The sequence below is a fragment of the Helicoverpa zea genome, chromosome 16, assembly GCF_022581195.2.
Source record: "Helicoverpa zea isolate HzStark_Cry1AcR chromosome 16, ilHelZeax1.1, whole genome shotgun sequence".
In the NCBI taxonomy this organism is placed as follows: Eukaryota; Metazoa; Arthropoda; class Insecta; order Lepidoptera; family Noctuidae; genus Helicoverpa; species Helicoverpa zea.
Genome location: NC_061467.1, coordinates 4,232,747 through 4,254,932, shown reverse-complemented (window position 1 = coordinate 4,254,932; position 22,186 = coordinate 4,232,747). Strand labels below are relative to the sequence as shown.

The following is a 22,186-nucleotide window of genomic DNA, read 5'->3' as shown; positions in this document are numbered from 1 at the left end:
ATTTTGCGCGCCGATGACACCAACATTGTCGTCACAGTTTTCGCCTTAACTGACTTTAAAACGGCAATGCAGGAATCCTAATACAATCATAAAGTTGCCAAGAAGGTAGAAAAAACACAAATTAGTAGATTTTGTCTTCAGTACGATATCAAATTCACCGTGACGAAACCGGATTTTCCGGAACAATGATTTTCGTAGGACAACATTAAAATAATGATATTTCTTAAAATAACAATAAATTTATGGCATAAAAATTAAAAATACGTTTTTAGAAATACAGAGACTAAGTTCAAAAACTTAAACATACCTAAAAACGAATATTTTAGAAGTTAGATGTATTTGAAATCTCCAAGAGCGCCATGGGACACACGATATTTATACGTCCTCTTCAGGTTTATTTTAAATATAAAAATAACTATCCACTTTTTATGCTACATATCGATTTAATTGTATATTAAAATATATACCTAAATTAATCAAAAACTCACTTTCACACGTGCCATATAAAAAAATCAAAATAAAAATGTTTGAATGTGTGGGACAGGCCCATTTTGCTAGGGTCAAGTTTTCTGAAAAACACCCTTTTACGACCGACAGCTGCTTGTACGTTGTTTTATACGACCTGCACGGTTATTCGGTTCTATACACAAATACAAACCGCGTTAGTACAAACCTCGCCGCCGAGGTCCGCCGCGACGTCCCGATCTCTGTCCTCCCGACCCTTGCTCATCGAGCCAGCCCGCGAGCTGAGCCAGTAGCTTTAAATTCCCCATTTAATAATAATGATCATATGATCCAGCCTGTCCCTTTGCTGCCTCCCCAGCGACGCCCTAAGCCGAGGTCCGACCCCACAGGGGGTACCCTTAGCGCAGTCGCTTAGTTTATAAGTTGTTTTACGCCCCTGGCTGGAGGCCTTAAAATCTAGGCATCCACAGGGAAAAGTCCGGTTAAGCAGTACACGGCCTCCTAGGCTGAACTGCGAGATGCCATACCAAAAAAAAAAAAAAAAAAAATTCGGTTCTAAGCAATATGAGTTATACATACCCTCTTTTCTAAAAAAAATTGATTATACTAGTAAAAATTTTGGGTGTAAAAGTATTTTTTTAGACGAATATTTTTTCACATTTTTAGATTGACGCAGCGCCAAAAATTAAGTAGGGCTGCATTCTTAACTCATTTTCGCCAAAAAGGCGTTTACGACATTTGTTGCCGGAAGCGTCGATTATTTCCGAACAACTTCGAGAACGGCGCCGTGTATCGCAATCGGTTCCGGTAGAACATGTTCATTGAACATGACCTTGGTTTTGTCCAAGTTCATCCGTAGGCCGATGCGTAGAGAAGATTCAGCCAGGTCGTTCAGCATCTGTTGTAGGTCCTGCAGCGTTTCCGCCATGATGACGATATAGTCAGCAAATCGCAAGTGAGAGATGTGTTCGCCATTGATGTTGATGCCGCGTCTTTTCAGTTTTTAGTTACAGTGTACTTGGACGGACATTGTAGCGGCTTCGTAGAGACATCTCATCACTTGGATGTATCGCCAATCTACTTGACAACGCTGCAGGGACTCCAGAACAGACCAGATTTCAACCGAGTCAAAGGCCTTCTCATAGTCCACAAATGCTCGACACAGGGGCTGATTATACTCTTCGGTCTTCTGTATAATCTGCCGCACTGTGTGGATGTGGTCTATGGTGCCGTATCCGCTCCGAAACCCAGCCTGCTCCGGTGGTTGGAATTCGTCGAGTCTTCGCGCAAGTCGGTTCTTGATCACTCTTGAGAACAGCTTATAGCAACAGCTTATATTATATCACTTCCATGCAAAGAGTATCTAAGTAGAATAATACATAGGGTCCATGTGAAACAGCTTTTGCTAATAGTTGCCACATTTAAAGCATACTAATATACTGTATCCCGTAGTTTGACCAGAATCCTGAGGAATAACATCCCACAACCATTGATATAAGCTAACAATTAATAAAAAACAGCATTTCACTCAGCACAGCCGTTTCACCGTGAAAGCATGAAAAAACACACTTTCGCATGTGAGTTTTTTTTTTATTTGTGTCAACATGTAAGTATAAAACTTAGTTTTTTTTTTAAGTCTAATTTATGGCAACTTTTTTTTATTTTTAAATAGTGTATAGATTGAAATTAACGAAAATTAAGTTGGAACGCCAAAAATATAGCTAGAATAATAAATATCCGAATACATAATGGAAAAAGCTACGTGATCACTTCCAGAATGTGACTCTATTGAGTATGATATTAACAAAAAACTACACAAAATATTATTAATATTTTTATTACTAATTAAAGAAAACAATCTTGTCAAAAGAAAAAAACACAATACACGACAATTCTTTGAACGTTTTATAACAAAAATCAAACTTCAATTTCAATTATATGACTTTTGATGCACATCGGATATTATTTTTTAAAATATTAAGCTATAATAAAAATATATTTCTGCAGTGATCCCTAGTTATGAAACAAAATTAAATTCCTGTCCATCGAGCGAAAACAGAACAAAACAGTATTTTATAAAGAATTTTAAATATTTTTTTGTTTCAAATAGAAAACAGGGACAGTCACGCAACTGAACGTCTGAAAAGTATAAAGCTTCATCTACATGGACGCTATTATTATAATTATGTAATATTCCAGATCAACATTTAATAATAATCAAGAAATACTATATCTTTTCAATAATGGAACAAATAATAACAAAAAAATATTGTACCTCGTTTACATAAAGATTGTAAACATGAATAAAATAAAATTGATCCCCACAGAAAACTATTATTCTGAATTTCTGAAACAACATCACTGTTTCCATGTAAACTTAATTTTATAGGATCAGTCATGTTGTGACTTTGAGCTCAGCCCGTATGTGACCATAGATTTGGTCACAAAACGGAAGTCACATTTTCATACTTGCCGATTAAAAAAAAATTATAAATAATTATTTGTAGTTCTTTTCCATTTGATGTCATTTTAAACAGTAACTTTAAGAAATGGCGGTTTCTAGAAATAAACAGCAATCCTAATATTTGGTTACGCTGTAGTAAAATTCAAACACAAATCTGAACATAAATTCCGTTCTTGTACGGAGCCAGCAACAAAACGTCTACGTTCCTCAAAATCCTTTTGACTTTAATAGTAAAGTAAAGTAAAAACCAGTAGTATGTCTAAGTAGTGCCTGTTTCAAAGTATTAGGACCCAAAAATTGTGGCTTAAAGTACTATAAAATGCGGTCACAATACTGAATGTTCAGGATGGATCAAAATTTCATCATCCTAGTTTTATACGTTTTTTATGTAAATAAGCCAGAATATTACAAATGAATTGATGAATATTATTAAATGATGACATTTAGAAACTAAACCCCTTAAAAAAAGTATATCGTCCGTAGAAAAATCGCGAAATATTCTTGATCCAATCATACGAATTCAGCTGGGGACAAGCAAAAAAAGCCTACTCCTGTTTATTTAAATGCTGTTAAAACAAAATAATGAATAATTGGAACAGAAACTAATATAATAAATTAAAATTAAATGTATATTCTTTGGTCCAGTATCTTTAAAAACTCAAATAGTTAATGGGTTTAACAATGAAATTAGGTCAAATCCGGGGGACAAGCAAAAAACGCACTTTACACAAATAAAAAAAAAGCTCATGTTTAATTCTTACCTACATAAGGGCCGGAAATTGAGTAGGTACCTAACTTAAAAAGGGCTTGATGGTCATTAGATCATATCATATGACATGATACCTACCATCATAAAAAGCAATTATAAAATAAACAACTCACTGTAATGTGATGACTATTGCAGATATATGAAACCATAGCTCTTCACATTAAACAGATAGCGTAAGCGGACTTAAAATTTAAATACCTAAATGTATTCCTGTCGGAATAATACATTATGCACTGGATAAAATGATTACCAAGTCAATGAGATTTACCTAGAAAGACAAAAAGATCAGGTAGCGGTTCTGCGGAACTGAGAGTAAAGTATGATTTAGTTTGTGAAGAGACGCAGTGAGATCAACTTCATTCACACAGCATTGAGGTCAGTAACTTTTAATTTGAAACTTATTACCTATTCAGGAGGTACAATCTAAGTAACTTTTCAAAGATGTGCGTATAATTGTAATACCCGAGTTTCGTTGTATCTACGTAATTTTATTTCCTGCCACTTGAATGTTCTACACATGTATGTAAAATGTTGATATTTGCATGATTTTGTTTATAATATTATCTTTCAAAGCGGCAAAATGCGCGCGGTTACATCCGATAAACACCAGTTTTATCCATATGATTAAATTCCTATAAAATACCCTTAGCAGCGTTTTCTTTAGTTAGTGACTCTGTTCTACCCAGTTTTCAGTTTATAACAAAAACATTATACTGCAGCACAGCAGATATTTTTAACTAATGGATAACGTCAAAACTGACTTACATCTTCACTAGAAAACTTTTGTTACAGATACCATGCAACGCATCAACGCAACGCCGTTTTTAAAACTACTATCATACAGCAAGATGTGCCTGTCACGAAATGCTTGTATAACACCTTTGTCGATTGATGATATGCCACGTCCAAAATCGTTACCTATCATAGGGACAAAATTAGAATTCATCGCTGCAGGTAGCGGAACCAAGTAAGACAGAGTTTTTTTAACAAATCCTCCTACATCATTTATATTTGTATAATAAAATTTTATATTAAAGCCGCTTTAATTAACTTTTCACTATTTTCTAACCAATTCAGAACTTTTTATTTAAATTTTGAAATTTTCTGTGTTACAGGTTACACGAATATGCAGATCGACGTCATAAGCAGTTAGGTCCTTTGTACTGTGAAAAGTTAGGCGGTAACACTGATCTGGTATTCGTAAGTGATCCTATGCTAATTAGGTCATTATTTATTAACCTTGAAGGGAAGTATCCAGTTCATATTTTACCTGAACCCTGGGTACTATATGAAAAAATATATGGGTCAAAAAGAGGCTTATTTTTTATGAATGGGGAAGAGTGGTTAAATAATCGTAGAGTAATGAACAAGTTTTTACTTAAAGAAAACTCCGAAAATTGGTTCGAAATCCCCGTTAAAAAAACTGTTAACAATCTGATACAAAGATGGAAAATTGAAACTGAAAAAGGACAATTTATACCTGATTTGGAGACGGAGTTTTATAAGTTTTCTATAGATGGTATGTATTCACACATCATGCTCCTATGACCATATGAAGATACTCCCAACCTCGCACCATCTACATTTATTAAATAAAATACAACGTTTGTTTCAGTTATAATAGCAGTGATGCTAGGCAGTTCTTCATCTCTTCAGCGAGATAGACATTATGAGGCTCTGTTAGATATGTTTTCGGAAACAGTCAAGAAGATTTTTCAAACAACAACAAAATTATATGGATTGCCCGTTGATATCTGCCAAAAACTAAACTTAAAAGTATGGAGAGAATTCAAGGAATCGGTTGACGGATCTCTATCACTAGGTAATTTAAGTTTAAAGTACCTAATCGTTCTAATGATACCTTTGCCCAGGCCGAGTCACGGCTGGCCACTAGAGCTGTTTTAAAGAACAGCCAGTTTTACTGGAAATGAATACAATATTCAGAAGACACATGCCACGTTCTGATTTTAAATCTCTGATGAACATTATAATCTGTTTTCATCTTCCAGCTCATAAAATTGTCGGGGAAATATTGATGAATAGCAAGAATGGCGATGGACTGATAAATCTTCTCGTGAATGAAAATGTGAAACCCGATGACATTAAAAGAATAATCGGAGATTTCGTAATTGCCGCCGGAGACACAGTACAAAATAGTTCAATTACTATTTTTTTAAATAATTATATTATAATTTATACATCATTTGCTTATCATTTGTTTCATTCCAGACGTCTTACACATCTATATGGACACTATTTTTACTTTCAAAGAATGAAAAAGCGCGAGAAGAATTGTACCAAAGAGACTCCTACATAAATCATGTCATTAAGGAGTCGATGAGATTATATCCTGTTGCACCATTTTTAACCAGAATTTTGCCCAAAGAGACCATTTTTGGAAATTATAAACTAAGCAAAGGCGTAAGTACTTTTTAAAGTGTACTGTTATTACGATTTAGAAATTACTTTTGTTAATGCTTGTTCATTATGCCGATTATCATATAATTATTCGATATATTAAATTAACTGATGCTATACCATTGATGATTTAGGGATGTGTGTTAGGGTTCCATATCTTAGGAAAAACTATAAAAAAATTGCGCTATTCCGTCCATCATTAACATGAATGCGCATGAGCGCATTTGCGGTGGGTTGAATTAATTGAATGGTAGAATTTTCGGTACTTGGCAACAATAAACGAACCAGTCAAAATAAAACCCTGACGTTGTCAAGTCCATAGATATAATATTACTAAACAAGATTGCGCACGCTCAAAATATATATTTACGAAAATGAACTCTATTGTAACGCAATAAGGTACTAAATTGGTTGCATAATACACAGAGGCAAATCCGAGCCGAGAGGGATAGTTCGAACGGAGGCTGTTTGTCTCTTTCTAACACCTTGCCAGCATAAAAAATGTTGTGATCAAAAGTTTTGTCTTCCCAAAAAACAATTGAATCACTTATATTTTTATCTTATTTTAACAATTGTAAGTCAACAAATTAATAACAATCGCATTAATTTATTCGTATTTATTATTAAAACATAAACAACATAAATTTTTCTTTTTCTTTTTTTTATTTTCTAGCGGTAACCCTGAACATTCTTGGCGCGTAATCAGCATTTAAAATTTTGTTTATATTTTTTGTATTAAATCAATTTAAACTATTAAAATGGTGAAAAGTGTTGCGTTTCTACTTGCAAAAGTGAATCCTATAGTGGTTGCAATATATCGTTCCACAGGTTAGCTAATAATAACATTTTCGTAAACCAAACAACTAGGGTGCCCATGAATTCTTGTAACGAGTCAAAATATGGGTGATGGATTTTAAAACTGTTGTACTATTGTTATAGCTTCCCAAAAAATGAAGAAAGGCGACATAAATGGCTCAGCAGTCTATATATGAAGTAGAAATACAAAAAAAACAGTCTTCACTTCGAATCCTCCTGCTTTTATACTGCTAATTTCCGCTAATTATTAAAAGCCTTTATTAGTATCTTAAGGTCACAAACTGCGTAAGTTAAAACTTCAATACTAATCTGTGTTTAATAATCTTAGCAAATTCGGATTTGTCTCACATAGCTTAATCTCATAGTCACCCTATTAGAAAGGGACAGACAGCCTCTGTACTAACTGTTTCACTCGGCTCGTTTTTTGGGTTTATATGCGCAGTCCTGTTTACTAATATTATGTCTATGGTCAAGTCTGACAATTGACATTTCTATAACCTAAACTTTTTAAGCTTTTGGTTGTGGATCGAAAGAAATATGAACTGTTATTCAAGATATTAGAAATTAAGAACTAAAACTTACTATTATAGTTTGACTATGACGTTCTACAAACATATAACAAAGTTAAAAATCAACTCTACACTAGAAACTTATCGGAAATTCAGTGTTATTTGTAACAATCATCTTGTAGCAGTAAATAATGAAAATAGAGCGGTTAAGTGCAATGTATTGAAACAAAACAAATTATGTTCATTTGACCCCCGTGTAAGCCGTAATTTTTCAATGGAAGCATTCGCAAAATGGCAAGAACAAACGTATGCAAGCATATCAGGAAGTACCCCTGTGCATTTTATGCAGGATGGGTTACTTTATTTCCACGATCTAACCGGAATGCCATGGTGGGCCACAATTGTTACTTCCACAATACTTATTAGGACATGTATGACTCTGCCACTATCGGTTTATCAAAACTACATATTAGCAAAAGTAGAGAATATCAGTTTAGAACTTAAGGATATGGTAAATGAGTTAAAAAAGGAAACTACGATAGCCAAGAAAGTTTACAACTTAACAGATAAACAAGCAGTATTATTATATAAGAGATCATTGAAGAAGCAATGGAACAATTTAATAGTGCGAGATAACTGTCACCCTTTCAAAGCAAGCTTGTTGATATGGTTTCAACTGCCAGTTTGGGTGTGCATGTCTTTTGCTTTGAGGAACTTAGTATACACAAATAGTCCAGATCCTGCAGCGTTAGTTACCCTTATGGAGTTATCTACTGGGGGCATTGGATGGATTCCTAATTTAACAGAGCCTGACCACTCCTGGATACTTCCTGTAGCATTTGGACTGACTAACTTGTCAATTATAGAAATACAGAGATTATCGAAACTGAGGCAACCCTCTAAGTTGTACAATGTTTTTACAAATGTATTTAGAGTATTTACAATTATAATGATACCTGTAGCAGCTAATGTTCCTTCATGTATGTGTCTGTATTGGATGACATCAAGTTCTATTGGCTTAGTTCATAACTTGATTTTATTGTCTCCATCAATTAGAAGAAAGCTGAGGATACCTTTAGCTCCAAGTGAACTGGAAGAGCCCTACAAGCATATAAAAGAGGAATTGAAAGATTCATATAGAAGGAAGTTAAAAAGAAATATATTAAAAGAATCATAAGGTTTTATTTTCAAATATAAACAAGAATTGTCTTCCTTATAAGTTAAAATTATTACTATTGTATAAAAACAAAACACTTCATTTCACACTAGTCCAAATAAATTATATCATATTCCTTTCAAAAAAAGGTGTTATTTATTTGATGAAAAATCTGGAATATGTCAATGTTACAGACTCCCATCATAGCCTCAATTTATACATCAGGCAGAGATGAACAAAACTTTAGTAGAGCTAATGAATATCTGCCTTATCGCTGGGACCGTAATGATGCTAGGAAGAATGAACTAGTGAACCATGTGACTTCTGCTTCACTACCATTCGCGCTTGGCGCCAGATCTTGCATTGGGAAGAAGTTAGCAATGCTACAGATGACAGAACTAATCAGTCAGGTAAACAAAATATTAAGTTCATTGAGTTTTTAAGGTCCTGATTATGTCTCAATTTCAACAGACCCTTTAAATGACATTATTCATGTTGTTCTATTCTACTAATATGATAACTTTCTTGTTACAGATTGTCCAAAACTTTGAATTTGAGTGTTTAAACAAAGATGAGGTAACAGCAAATACTTCACAAGTTCTTGTACCAAGCAGAGACATACAGTTGTCCTTTACATTACGTCAAACAGAAAAAAGGCAGTTTGATAAAGTCACTGTTTAATACATGCAGAATATAATAATGACAAAATTATGTTCCTCCACTTTTGTTACATGTGCTATGAAAAATATTTAACAATGCATTAAAGTTAAGTTTAAAAAGTATATTTACAATATATTTGTAGCTCAGCAAGTTCATGTTGTTTTACTATGTATAAAATATGAAAAACAAAAAACATTTAGGTAAATACATTACAATAAAATATGAAAAGAAACTGAATTGACTAGTGTGAACTACCCAAAAAGATGCCATATTCCTATTTACAATACCAAAACACGAAATATAATAATAAAGGTGGGTAATTAATATAATTATAAGCTTTGTAAAAATTAAATGCATTAATTTTGAAAAACATTAAACCTATTAATATTATTTTAAATATGCCAACTCATAATATATACATGGTGTTACAAAGTTATAAATGGCAGTTATCACATTAAATAATTCTTCACTAAAGTAATATAATGGTAATAGAGGAAACATCAAGTCTCCTTTCTGATCATTTCACTAACTGCCTAAGAATCATAGATTTGATATCTTCAAGCCATTGTTCCTTATATTCTAAGTTAAGTATGTTACGGAAGGATTTCGTGCGCTCAGACTCGCACATTTTACCTGTTAGTAAGTAAGCTACTGATTCTACACATAAGAAACCCATGCCCTCACTTAAAGACCATACATATATTTTATCTGCAGTGTCTGGATTCAACTGGAACTGTAGGATAGCACTGCTAAGCAATCCTTTGAGTTTCTCAAATAAGAATCTATCAGCTAGTAAAAGGACTTCTAAATTGGTTTCTAATTTTTCAGCCATTGGGAAGACTTGGACTTCACATTTAGAATTATTTAACCCAAAGTGTAACAACGTCAATAAGTATTCTAATGCAGGTTTGGTCACATTCTTCAATCTTACACATTTTTCTACAGACTCCTTGAAACACCCCATTAGCATGGCACTGAAAACCTCGGAGTTTTGACACAGAAATACCCTATTGGCTTTGACTGTTGTCAAGTCATCTAGTTCAAAAGTAACTATTTCGTCAAGCGACAAATTATCGAGGATGGGATCGTAACTAACACATATTTGACCAGTGAACCTATTTTCAAGCACCTTGGGATCTTTTATATGCACATTATTGGCTAGTTTGGCTAAAGCTGTTACGCAGTCTTGTATGTCTTCCTTGGATTCAGCTATTATACTGAACAATAGGTTAAGTGCACTGCAGTCTATTAAATATTTCTTGAGTGGTTTTTCGGTTCTGAAACATTTGAAAATATTAAGGAATCACCCTAAACATGAGTGGGAATAAAATGCGAGAGTAAATCTCTCGCTGTACTTACCGCACGATGTATGGCAGTGTTAGAGACAATGTTTGCTTCATAGACGTGGTTCCTTTGAGGAGCTGGTAGCTAATCTCACCAATACCGTAACTTGACTCCGCTAATATAGTCAGCTGGCTCAAAAGCTTTGAACTTAGCCTAAGGATCTGAAAATTAAAATACTTCAACTATTATCTGCATCAAAAGAACTATGTCATCATCATCATCCTCCGAGCCTTTTCCCAACTATTTTGGGGTCGGCTTCCAGTCTAACCGGATTCAGCTGAGTACCAGTGCTTTACAAGAAGCGACTGCCTATCTGACCTCCTCAACCCAGTTACCCAGGCAACCCGATACCCCTTGATTAGACTGGTATCAGACTTACTGGCTTCTGACTACCCGTAACGACTGCCAAGGATGTTCAATGACAGCCGGGACCTACAGTTTAACGTGCCATCCGAAACACAGTCATTTGGTGTCTAAGCTATACTTAGAAAGTACATACAAACTTAGAAACTATGTGAAAAAGAACTATGTGTTCAAGAGATTTAAGTAGATACATTAACTGAACTCACTTGTTTGCACTGCTGGCATTTAGTAGGCGGATGCTTAGAACTGACCGACATATTATGTAACCTTAGAGCTAGTCGGTGCTTCAGTATGCTCATCAGGCATAAAGCGTTGCTGAAATAAAAAGTATCTTTTAGTTTAAATAATATAAAACTATGTACATACTTTTAAGTCTCAAATGACAAAAATGTTACTATACATACTCGATCAAAGATTACTATAAATTCAGAGTATTTGGAAAAAAATAATCACCTTAATACTCGTGCGAGTATGCGGGCAGCTCGCCCTAGAGGCCGCTTGCATCGCTCTACGTAATCCAACAAGGCATTGAGGCACTCTCGGCCCGTCAACAGCTCTAGCGTTTGGTTGGGCACGGGCTCCTCTCGAAGAGCGCCGAACGAGTTGCACGCGCCGTGAGATACTCGGAACAGTAATACTAACACGCATGCTATGCGGGAAGACTTGCTGTTGGTAGCGATCTGCACAACATCTGTGGAAAATATTAAAATTTAAATCTCTAGTTTCGATGATTGATTGATTTGAATGAGGTTTGAATTTGCTCTTCGTATTCCCAGCAATAGTAGCGTCTACGTAGTAAATAGTGCAGAGTTTGCCAAAATTATTTTTTCTGGAGCCTTTTATGAATTTACTACTGCACACAGTGCCGCTGAGTTTATAACGAGCGGCATATACTAGCCGGAAAACTATGCCGCGACTCGCCGTGCAGAAACACGCCATCAAACCTAGGTAAGCTCATACATAATATAGCATCATCATACTGATACCTAGTCGTTAAGGTTGTGCAAACAGATAAATCAATGGAAAAAATGTGATGCATTAGGGTCATTAATCACAGCGTATATTTGTACCTTCTAACGGAGCTTCTTCCTCTACATCATCATCATCTTCCATGATAAGTTCGTCCAGGTCATGAGCCACTTGTGCCGCGTCCAACTCAGCAGCCGCACTGGTCACGCCGGCCAAATCTACCAACTCGCCCTCGTTGTCACTGCACACAGGCGAGTAGCGACCAGAGATTTCCGAGTCCGAACTATCTGCAAATATAGATCAACTTGATTAGTAACATGGATGTCAGTAAGATGTTTTCAAATAAGAGAAAAAAAACGGATCCAAATTGGTTCATCAGCATAAGTATGTTACCGCTACCGTAGCGGTCAAAAACATAAAAGGGAGCGTTTTAATTTTATTTTTAACCCGCCAGAGACAGAGACAGAAAAAACTACTTTGTTAAACTATGTAGTGATTACTTACCTTCTTTAATGCTAAACGGTGAAGAAGGTCCTCCAGAACTATTTGGACTCCAGTCATTCCAGTAGGGAGACATGGAACTAGCTTCTCCTGAACTGACGCCCGATTCTGGACTCCAGTCCCATTTAGGCCGTTTATTGGACGAGAAGCCCCTGTATTCTGGACTAAAACCAGACTGATAGCCATCTGAGTATGGCGATAATGGACCGTGGTCTCCTCTGTCTGGACTCATTGAGACGCGAGAACCCGATGGTTGGGAGTTTGGAGGCCATTCGGGACTTTTAGGTTCCCAATATACACCAGCTGACCAATCCTTGCTAGCCATTTTGATTAGTTGAGATTTCTGTAAATAGAGAAAAATAGTTAATCGTTTTTCTGAGTTATATTTGTTTGATTATATGTAAGAAATATAATCAAAACGGACCTTTTTGATAGCTTTAGGACTTTTAGACCGAGCTCTTTTGAGACCTTTACGTCTAAGTGGCGGTGCCTCATCTTCACTCTGGCTATCATCGGTAGCGTCGCTGTCCACAGCATCAACGAATCCAACAATCATATTATCTCTTTCGATAACTACCTTCAACTCGTCTTCATTTTGACAAGACAATGGACCTTTGCGTCGAGCAAACAAACTAACTTTGCCATCTGCAGCACTTGAGGTACCTTCACTAGCTTGTAATTCTGCATCAGATTTAGTTTCCTTCTGAGTTTCCTTAACTTTTTCTACAGCCTCACATAACATGGATGAATGTTCTAGATTGGTGTGTTCATAGTTCATTGTTGTGAGATAGGTAGTCAGTTCATCAGTAAGCAAACTTACGAGACCTTCATTTACCAAAATCTGGAATGCTGCAAGAAGACCAAACACAGGATGTAGATGCATACAGTAGACCAAATACTGGCATAAAACATTTAGAAACACAGTAATCTTTTAGTTGGACTGAAAAGATACAATACTATTAGGGTTTCTTGTTGTCTCCTCAACATTTTTTTTGGGCTACTTATACTTTTTTTTTTAGGAGGGGGAAATCCTCATGGACTTCCTCCGCCTGGGGAGAGGCGGAGGGGTATGCCGGACTCCTATCGGCTAAAACCCCCTTGTGTCCTCCGTGCACGTGTGCGCGGGGCCGCGGGAATCCAGATTCTTCCGCAGCCCCACACTAGTGCTGGCCCTCGCACGGGCCTCGTCTCTTGCACGGGGTAGTGAGGTGTTCGCCTACCCCGTGCATCACCTCAGGGGCACGCGCCCACACACGCGCGTGCCACCGCCTCGGGTCCACTGAGTAGGGGCGGGAACTTCCCCAAATCCCTCACCCTTGAACCCATTCATGGGGGGCGGAAGAGGGCGTTGTCCACCCTTCTCCTGCGCCCGGTGCGCCTTCTGCGACCGGGGAAGGGAGTCAAAATCTCCCTCTCCCGTTCCGCAGATTCCTTCTGCGACATCACTTCCTCGCAAAAAGAAACCACCGCGTCCCACGACTCTGCACTGCCGACCATCCTCCGCACCACAGCCGGCAGCGACAGATCGCCTCCGATTTCGTTTGTGAGGACACGGCGCTGCTCCTCCCAAGCTACACACTCAGCGAGCGTGTGTTGCGTCGTGTCCTCCCTGCAATGGACGCAGTGGTGACACCGAGCGTCCGGTTCCCTGTCTAAGCGACACAGGAACTTGCCGAAGCACCCATGCCCCGACAGTACCTGCGTCATGAATGACAGAGAGCCGTGCCTTCTCCCGAGCCAGTCGTCGAGTACTGGCCGGATCGCCTCGACGGTAGCAAGGCCGGCGGTGGGCTACTTATACTGCGCCAAGATAAAATAGTGAGCGAACTTACATGTGTCATCGAAAACATATTGTAGTAGAGCATGCATGGCGTGAGGATTGACGCGTGCGGCAGCTACCAACAGCGGTAAGCCGCCGCAGTGACGTAAGCGCGAGCGGTTTACTGACTCGCCGCTGAGCTGCGCCAACGCATGAGCAGTGCCTTCAGGCCAAAGATCAACATCTGCAATATAATATTTGGAAAAGTAACTATAATGTATATGTATAAACTAGGAAACCTAAACCATTATTTTGATAGAAATAAACGTATTTAAGTAGAGCTTTAAAGCTCTTCATAAATAAGTTTACATACTCAACTTAAGTTGAGTATTTAGAGGTAAATAAATTATACATAACATTATTAAGATTTCCTCAGTTCTTTTGTGACTCTGATTTTCCATCACATCACTCATACAATTTCATAAAAAAACTGTAGTCTTACCTGTAATTTTTTGCAGTATGCCAACTAAACATTCAACAAAGCCTGCAATGCCTAGGAGTGGTCGACAACTAGACAAGTAGCATAGATTCATCAGGCATTTTAGAGCAAGTGACTCAAACTTTTTTGTTAGTGCTACAAGGCATTGATACCCTCTCCCATCTCCTTGTATCTGAAAAAAAAAAACCATATTGCGGATGTGTTTTTGACTATAGCTATTCTTAACTAAACTTTATAGCATTCATATAATAATATGTATTTCTTCTACCTATGTTATACTATGCATTTTTTTTAATAAATTGTATAAATCAAGATTCAGTTTTTTGTCAGCCCCGGATCTTCAATTTTTTTTAGGCGGGGAAAAATCTGCAAAATGCCGCCCCGCCTACCTACTTATGTTTATTTTCACCTTAACATCCATATAATTTTAGCTATCAATATGTAGGCAGGCAGGGCCGTCTCTAGCTCATGTAACGCCTGGTTGCAATCATCACCCAAGCGCCATCTATGTATTGAAGTACTTAGAGTAGTTACAAGGAATATAAATAAGAACGTTCGAATGAAGTGCACTATTTGGTAGGTAAAGGACTTTAAAAAATGAGTCCAATTCATTGTAGGCTCAAACTGTTGGCGGTCTAAGTTATGAAAGTCGAGACAGAACGATGTAAATGTAAAAAGCAGCGCGAGCGAAGCGAGCGCGCAATTTTTTTAATTTGGGACACAAAAAGTTAATTAGTTTAAAAAAGCGCTGTAACAAGCAGCAAGCAAACTTTTTTGTTTTTGAGGACTCCATAAATATATATTTTTTACTACATTTGACCAGTGGCGGCGTAGCATCGGGTGGCACCCGGGGCGGACTACTTATCGAGCATCCCCCACCTCCCCAAAAAAAACGACAGAATATAATCACGTAGTAAAAAAAAACCTACAGTGAGCCCCAGAAATGTTCGAGATGTAGGACACAAAAGATCCCAATTAAAAAAAAAAAAAATAACGGTAAATGAATCCGCGAGCATAGCGAGTGCGAAATTTTTGAGTTTGTTAACACAAAAGTACCCAAACAAGTTTGAAAAAAAGCACCGTACAGTGAAGAAGCCGCGAGCGTAGCGAGCGCGAAATTTTGAGTTTTGGAACACAAAAGTACTCAAACAAGTTTGAAAAAAAAAAACACCGGAAAGTGAGGCAGCTGCGCAAAATTGTTTGGATGTGGGATACCAAAATCCTCCACCTCCGCTTACAAATAGCGCCTAAACAACTTAAAAATAACCACTGTAAAGTGAATTTTTTTAATTGTTACTTTTGAGGACTGTAATTTAACTCTGAATTAAGCACAAATAAAAAGAAACCGTGACTGAAGCGAGCGTCAGTTGTTTTTGCTACTTCGGTGCTTTACATTTTTGTTAGATTGAGTACTCAAAAAGCAAGGGCAGAACAAAATAGAACTCAAGAAAAACCGCGAGCGAAGCGAGCGGATTTTTTTTTCTAACTTTGAGGAATTAATTTAAGTAATCAGATAAAGCAAACACTGAGAGGGGTGACCGCCTCGATGTCTCGCGCATGCTCTGTCGTAGTTTTGTTTAAAATTTGAATATAAATAAAATGAAACAGTAAATGGTAGTGAACCTAGGCTTCGCAGATAAGAATTTGACTTGTCCCTTCTGCCCGCGCCATCCTGGTCATGCAGATATGTGTCGACCAAGATGGCACCCCTGAGATGTGGTACCCGGGGCGGACCACCCCCTCCGCCCCCCGCTTACGCCGCTACTGCATTTGACTTATAAAAGTTAAGGCAGTGTGGACTTGACTTATGAAGTCATTAAGACAATGCATGTACAATATTGCGCGAGCGAAGCGAGCGCGAAATTTTTTGAGCCCGCGACACAAAAGTACCTGATAAAGGACATTAGAAAGCAACAAGTAGCCGCGAGCGTAGCGAGCGCGAATTTTTTTAAATTATTTGTTTGAAGACTCACAAATTAAACTGGGAATTATGTACAAATAAAAAGAAAACGTGATTAGAGACTGAATCAAAAATCAGTAAAACAGCCGCGTTGTCATTTAGCCGCGAGCGTAGCGGGCAAGAATTTTTTCACTTAGTTGGAGGAGAAATAATCAAAATGATCAATTAAACAAAGCGAAGGCGACTTTTTTAGAAACTTTGCTTGTCAGTATCGAAATGTAATTTCATCGAAATTTCCTGGTGGTGGGGCGTCCCGTGGCGCCCCTGAGACCGAGCAAGGCGCCCGGGTCACGCGCACACCCTGCACCATAGGTTAAGATGGCGCTGCAGGTACCTAACCATACAGTAATCTGTGATGTAGGATTTAAAATAAAAATAAATATATGCGATAAGCGTTCCTGGCTCATCGATGATCGCAAATAATTTTTAATCAGTTTTAGTTTGCTAAAACTTCGCCTCGTGAATAATAAATGTTCGTGCAGTGGTGCAGGGTATCGGTCAAGTTGATATGGCCATGAAATTGCTGTACTTGTGCTATTATTTATTCCGTGGTCAAAGTTAAATAAATGATGAGTTATCCATCTATCTACTACTCTGAACCTACAACACGTTATCCATTGGTCTGTGAAGTGTGAATTTGGCAGCCGCCTGATTTTGCTGCCCCCTGAATTTGCCGCCCCCTGAATTTGCCGCCCGGGGCACAGGCCCTGGCTTGCCCCCCCCTAGATCCGGGGCTGTTTTTTGTATTAACAAAACTTACCTGTTCAGCACATTGTATTGTAGAGTGAGTAGTGAAGTACCCTAAGCATTTGAGTATACCAGAAATCAGTTCTTCTTGACTTTTCCTGAGCCCATCAGCCTCACGAATGGGACCAGTTGACTTTATAATTCCAGCTGTTTCACATTCTGTTGTAAGTAATATAGCTATGCAGCGTACAGAGTTCAAGCTGAGCATTTCTTCTCTTTTCTCTGTTACCATCCAGAGTTGCCTGAAATAATAATGTTCTTTTAAAACTAACTTTTATTATACATTTTAATTAAAATAATAATGTTACAAGACAACAATACTGGTGACTACAGTAAAATACCTCTGTTACTGTACAGTATGTAACAAACTGATTTATATTATTTCTATAACATTATTGTTATAAATATTTTAATAGTAAAATATATTGTTAAATTACCTGATAGCTCGTACAGCCATTGTGAGCGTTGGATAGGAAGTGTTCTTGTCTCTGCTTTCAATGAGGGTGACCAATGCAGACACTGCGCCATGGTTGTGTAAACCGTCTGCGTTAGAATTTTTTTGTGCCAGGTTTCCAATCACACGGCAAGCCCTGCCCACTATGCTGTCACGGCATACTGTTTTTATAATATTTACTAACGGACCAAAGCTGTACAATTTGCCAACCTGAAATAACATTTTCAATTGTTTCGACTATCATGGAATGAATTCCACTGTGATATTACGAATATAAAGCCAAATAAATGAGACCTGCAAGCCATTGTGAGTGCTTTTTACATTTTACATAAAGCAATATATTGTAAGGTATAAATTATTTACCGCTAAACTGCTTTCTTCTTCAAGGCAGCAATTACCGAGTATGCTTAACGTAATATCCAGAATTCTTTCATTAGGTTTGCGCAAATGTGGCAATAAACATTCTAAACCACCACATTCCCTAAAGAGCTTTATTCCACTGTCGTTAGTTATGATTTTGCTTCTTATTTTTAACAGGGTTTCCTGGACACGGCTGGAGGATGAAGATTTTAGTCCTTCTATTATGGATTTAACATAATTTTTATCCATTTTCTAGCAAACAAAGCTAAATCTCTAAATTATAACAACAAAGTTAAAGTTTTTGACATTTTCAATGCAACCAGCTGATTTCAACCACAGATTTAATTAGTTTTTTTTATCTGTGCTAACTTTAGAGCACAGATATATTTAGCAAGCTATTTTAGAGCTTCGCATAGATAGCTTTTCCCAACTAGGTATTCGTGGAGCTTCATCTTGGCTTCGTCGGCCTAGGGACACGAAAAAAGTATCGATGCTTTGTGGTATCGAGTACATTCCAGTTCGATACCGATACTTTTGTACTCGATACTTTGCATTCGATACTTTTACTCAATAAGTACTTTTTCCCAGGTATCGTATCGAATGAAGAATTTAATTTAACAGCGCTTTCTAGCTCACTACTACTTATAAGCTACTACTTATCGGCACAGGTTTCGCCACTTTCAGTAGATCCCTTAAAACAATGGGAAGATATGAAAGTAGTATTCCCAAAATTATATAAATTGGCACGAGAATATATATCAATCCCTGCGACGTCAGTACCTTCAGAACAATTATTTTCTAAAGCAGGAAGTACCATCACAAAAATTCGAAACCGCTTATCTCCAAAAAGGCTCAACAAACTTCTATTTTTAAGTGACTGTACGGAGGAGGAATGGGATCTTTAATCTACTACGCGGGTGAAACTGTGGGACACTGCTAGTTTTTAGTATACCTCAAATAACTTAATATTGTTTCCTTTTGCTACATTTTCGATTTGTTTCATTCATTCCATTTTCCATTTTTCTATTATTCTATTAAAGTGTACCAATACCATTTGTTTTTTATGTCCTGCTGAACTGAAGTAAAACTGACATTATTTACTGACTGATATTGACCAAGCAAATTTTGATCTAAAAAAGTACTCGATACCTTGAAGTATCGATACTTTTGTTTCGATACTTTAATGAGTACGATACTTTGTTATCGATTCTACTCATGAGTACGATATCGATACTTTTGCTTCGATACCGTGTCCCTACGTCGGCCAACTTGGAAAATAAAAGCTACTCCCGCTCCAACTTTCTTGGAAAGAAATAATTTCTGTAACCACGGAATGCACCTTAATAAAACGGAACGCATCGTCTGTCATACTTATGTCAAGCAAGACAGTGACATGCATGTGACATGTGACATTGGCATGACCATGGCATGCACATAGATATAATATTACTAAACGAGATTGCGCACGCTCAAAATATATATTTACGAAAATGAACTCTATTTTAACGCAATAAGGTACTAAATTGGTTGCATAATACACAGAGGCAAATCCGAGCCGAGAGGGATAGTTCGAACGGAGGCTGTTTGTCTCTTTCTAACACCTTGCCAGCATAAAAAAATGTTGTGATCAAAAGAATTGTCTTCCCAAAAACAATTGAATCACTTATATTTTTATCTTATTTTAACAATTGTAAGTCAACAAATTAATAACAATCGCATTAATTTATTCGTATTTATTATTAAAACATAAACAACATAAATTTTTATTTTGCTTTTTTTTTATTTTCTAGCGGTAACCGTGAACATTCTTGGCGCGTAATCAGCATTTAAAATTTTGTTTATTTTTTTTTTGTATTAAATCAATTTAAACTATTGTAGCGCGGACCTTGCTTATTGCCCCTCCGCGCCCCTCTAGATTAAGACGCGCGCCGGCTCGCTACCGAAATAATTAAAAGTGGAACAGCCGCGCAGCTTTTGCGGCGCGCGCGGAGAGCCGAGAGTGCACGAGCAACCGCGAAGCACGACGCATGCGCTCCGGTTGTTGACGGACGCCCGCGTCGCTCGCGTGCCGGTGCTTAAGCTCCCTTGTGTTAAATATTGTATTGTGTTTTTTTGTGTACCGATTATACTATTTTACTTCCAATCGTTTTTTCAATAAAAACTCGGAACGAAGCCCAACTATACGTGGCGCCCAACGTCGAGGCCGTTTTCGAGTACAAACTTCACTGGAAAAAAAACAAAATCAGTGACAGTGACGTTCGAACGAGTTCTGGATTTTTTATTGAAAATTTGTTAAAAAATACCATGGTGCTTACGCGTTCACGTACGAATAGTGCTTCGCGCTTAACACAGCAGCCAGCAGAACCGTACCCCGCGCCTAGTGGGCAGCTGGACGGTGCGACGCCGTCTAATACGGAGGGAGGTGCGTTTTTCGTCGACGTGAGATCGGCAACGCCACCGCTGGCAGGACGCCCTGCGTCCGCCGGCGCCCCGGCCTCTTCACCACCGCCGCTGTACGGGCGTGAGCTGCATGGCTACTGCGCTATGCCACAGCACGGGCATGCTCCGCCCGTCGCCTCACCGCAACAACCTATGCCAACACCCGTGGTCATGACGGACCACCAATTGCTATCCTTGCTACAAGCGTTACGGTCGCAGCCTGCACAAGGCGTCCCCATCTGTAAGTGCAAACTTGTCAAATTGCTTGGCGAGATACAATGGGTCCGGTGATGTACGTGCCTTTACCGACGCCGTGCAGATTTACAAGGACTGTGTTGGTGTTAGTGACGAGATTGCACTAAGAGGCCTGCCAATGCTGCTGACTGATTTTGCAGCTACCTGGTGGCAAGGAGTTCGTCACTCAGTCGCGACTTGGCAGGAAGCCATTCTGTTACTTCAGCAGACTTTTGGTCCACGACTTCCGCCTCACAGAGTCTACAGAGAGATCTTTAGTCGAGAGCAAGCTGAGGAGCGCACGGACGTTTTCGTGTGCAGAGTAAGAGCACTTATTGCTCAGTTACCGCCGCGCACCCTACCTGAAAACCCAGTACAACTGGATATGGTGTACGGGCTCCTTAATAGAAGAATACGCGAGCGAGTAGCGAGAAACTCTTTCTCCACGTTTTCCGAGCTACTACAGCACGCCCGGTCAGTGGAGGATGTGCTCGAGGAAGTGCGCGCTCCTGCACCTGCGAGAAGGGCACAACCTGCGACAGCCGCCCCGATGCCTCCACTCGTCCACCCGTCGACGTCTTCATATACTCCTGCGACCAGAACTGTGGACCAAGCCCCTCAAGTCAGGGTCAGACCGAGGTGCTCATTTTGTAAAATGTTCGGCCACCTAAAGGAAGAGTGCCGTAAATTATTAAATAAAAGTAATCCCGCGCAGGAGCCAGTTAAGAACGAACCAGCTGCAGTTGCACAACCGGAGCTGCGCCCTTCCCTAACATGTTTCGGATGCGGTGCGCCCGGTGTTACGAGGTCAAACTGCAGCGTGTGCAAGGAAAGACGTTCTGCGCCGTCGACATCTACATTTCAGTCGTTGTCGGCGTGTAATACTGTATTTAAACCGCGTGTGCGTCCCCTATTAAATATAGAAGTGTTTGGTGCTAACGGTACCGCTTTATTAGACACTGGTGCGAAACAATCCGTTGCCAGTGAAAGTTTAGCTAAACATATGCGGGCCAATGGCCAATTGTTTCAAAGTGTAGAAACGGAACTTAAATTCGCGGATGGAACGCTGCGCGTTCAAATCGTAGAAGTAGCCTCAACCATTGTAAAGGTGCGGGGAGTGGCAATTGACACACTCTTCATGGTCCTGCCTGGCGCAACTGAGTCATTGTTAGGAATGAATTTTATACAGGACGCTGGCATGGTACTCGATTTTGCTAAGAATCGGTTCACTTTACGCGATGTAGGCTCATGCGATTTACAATATGAATGCGAGGATCGTGTGGTAACTAGTTCTGCGATG

The 22,186-nt window shown here is 38.5% G+C and overlaps 2 protein-coding genes across 4 annotated transcripts; one reads left to right on the top strand and one right to left on the bottom strand.

Annotated features, from left to right (window-relative positions):
- The first annotated feature begins 1,727 nt into the window (after positions 1–1,727).
- LOC124637427 (cytochrome P450 315a1, mitochondrial) lies at positions 1,728–9,407 on the top strand. Of its 3 annotated transcripts, none has more exons than XM_047173905.1 (8): positions 1,728–1,759; positions 4,491–4,665; positions 4,814–5,217; positions 5,314–5,520; positions 5,708–5,844; positions 5,928–6,119; positions 8,792–9,007; positions 9,132–9,407. In XM_047173905.1, exons 2-8 carry the CDS (start codon positions 4,496–4,498, stop codon positions 9,276–9,278), a joined length of 1,473 nt encoding a protein of 490 aa, XP_047029861.1. In that variant the 5' UTR covers positions 1,728–1,759; positions 4,491–4,495; the 3' UTR covers positions 9,279–9,407. The 3 variants fall into 3 exon arrangements, with proteins under 3 accessions (XP_047029861.1, XP_047029862.1, XP_047029860.1); XM_047173904.1 differs by lacking the exon at positions 1,728–1,759 and adding an exon at positions 3,779–4,073; XM_047173906.1 differs by lacking the exons at positions 1,728–1,759; positions 9,132–9,407 and adding an exon at positions 3,653–4,073 and having other exon boundaries at positions 8,792–9,117.
- Positions 9,258–18,539, bottom strand: LOC124637426 (armadillo repeat-containing protein 5). The gene is made up of 12 exons (XM_047173903.1): positions 18,217–18,539; positions 17,837–18,063; positions 17,413–17,641; positions 14,696–14,864; positions 14,267–14,437; positions 12,859–13,283; positions 12,438–12,777; positions 12,035–12,220; positions 11,418–11,655; positions 11,171–11,279; positions 10,617–10,762; positions 9,258–10,534 (listed from the first exon to the last, which is right to left on the bottom strand). Exons 1-12 carry the CDS (start codon positions 18,460–18,462, stop codon positions 9,775–9,777), a joined length of 3,246 nt encoding a protein of 1,081 aa, XP_047029859.1. The 5' UTR covers positions 18,463–18,539; the 3' UTR covers positions 9,258–9,774.
- Positions 18,540–22,186: the final 3,647 nt, after the last annotated feature.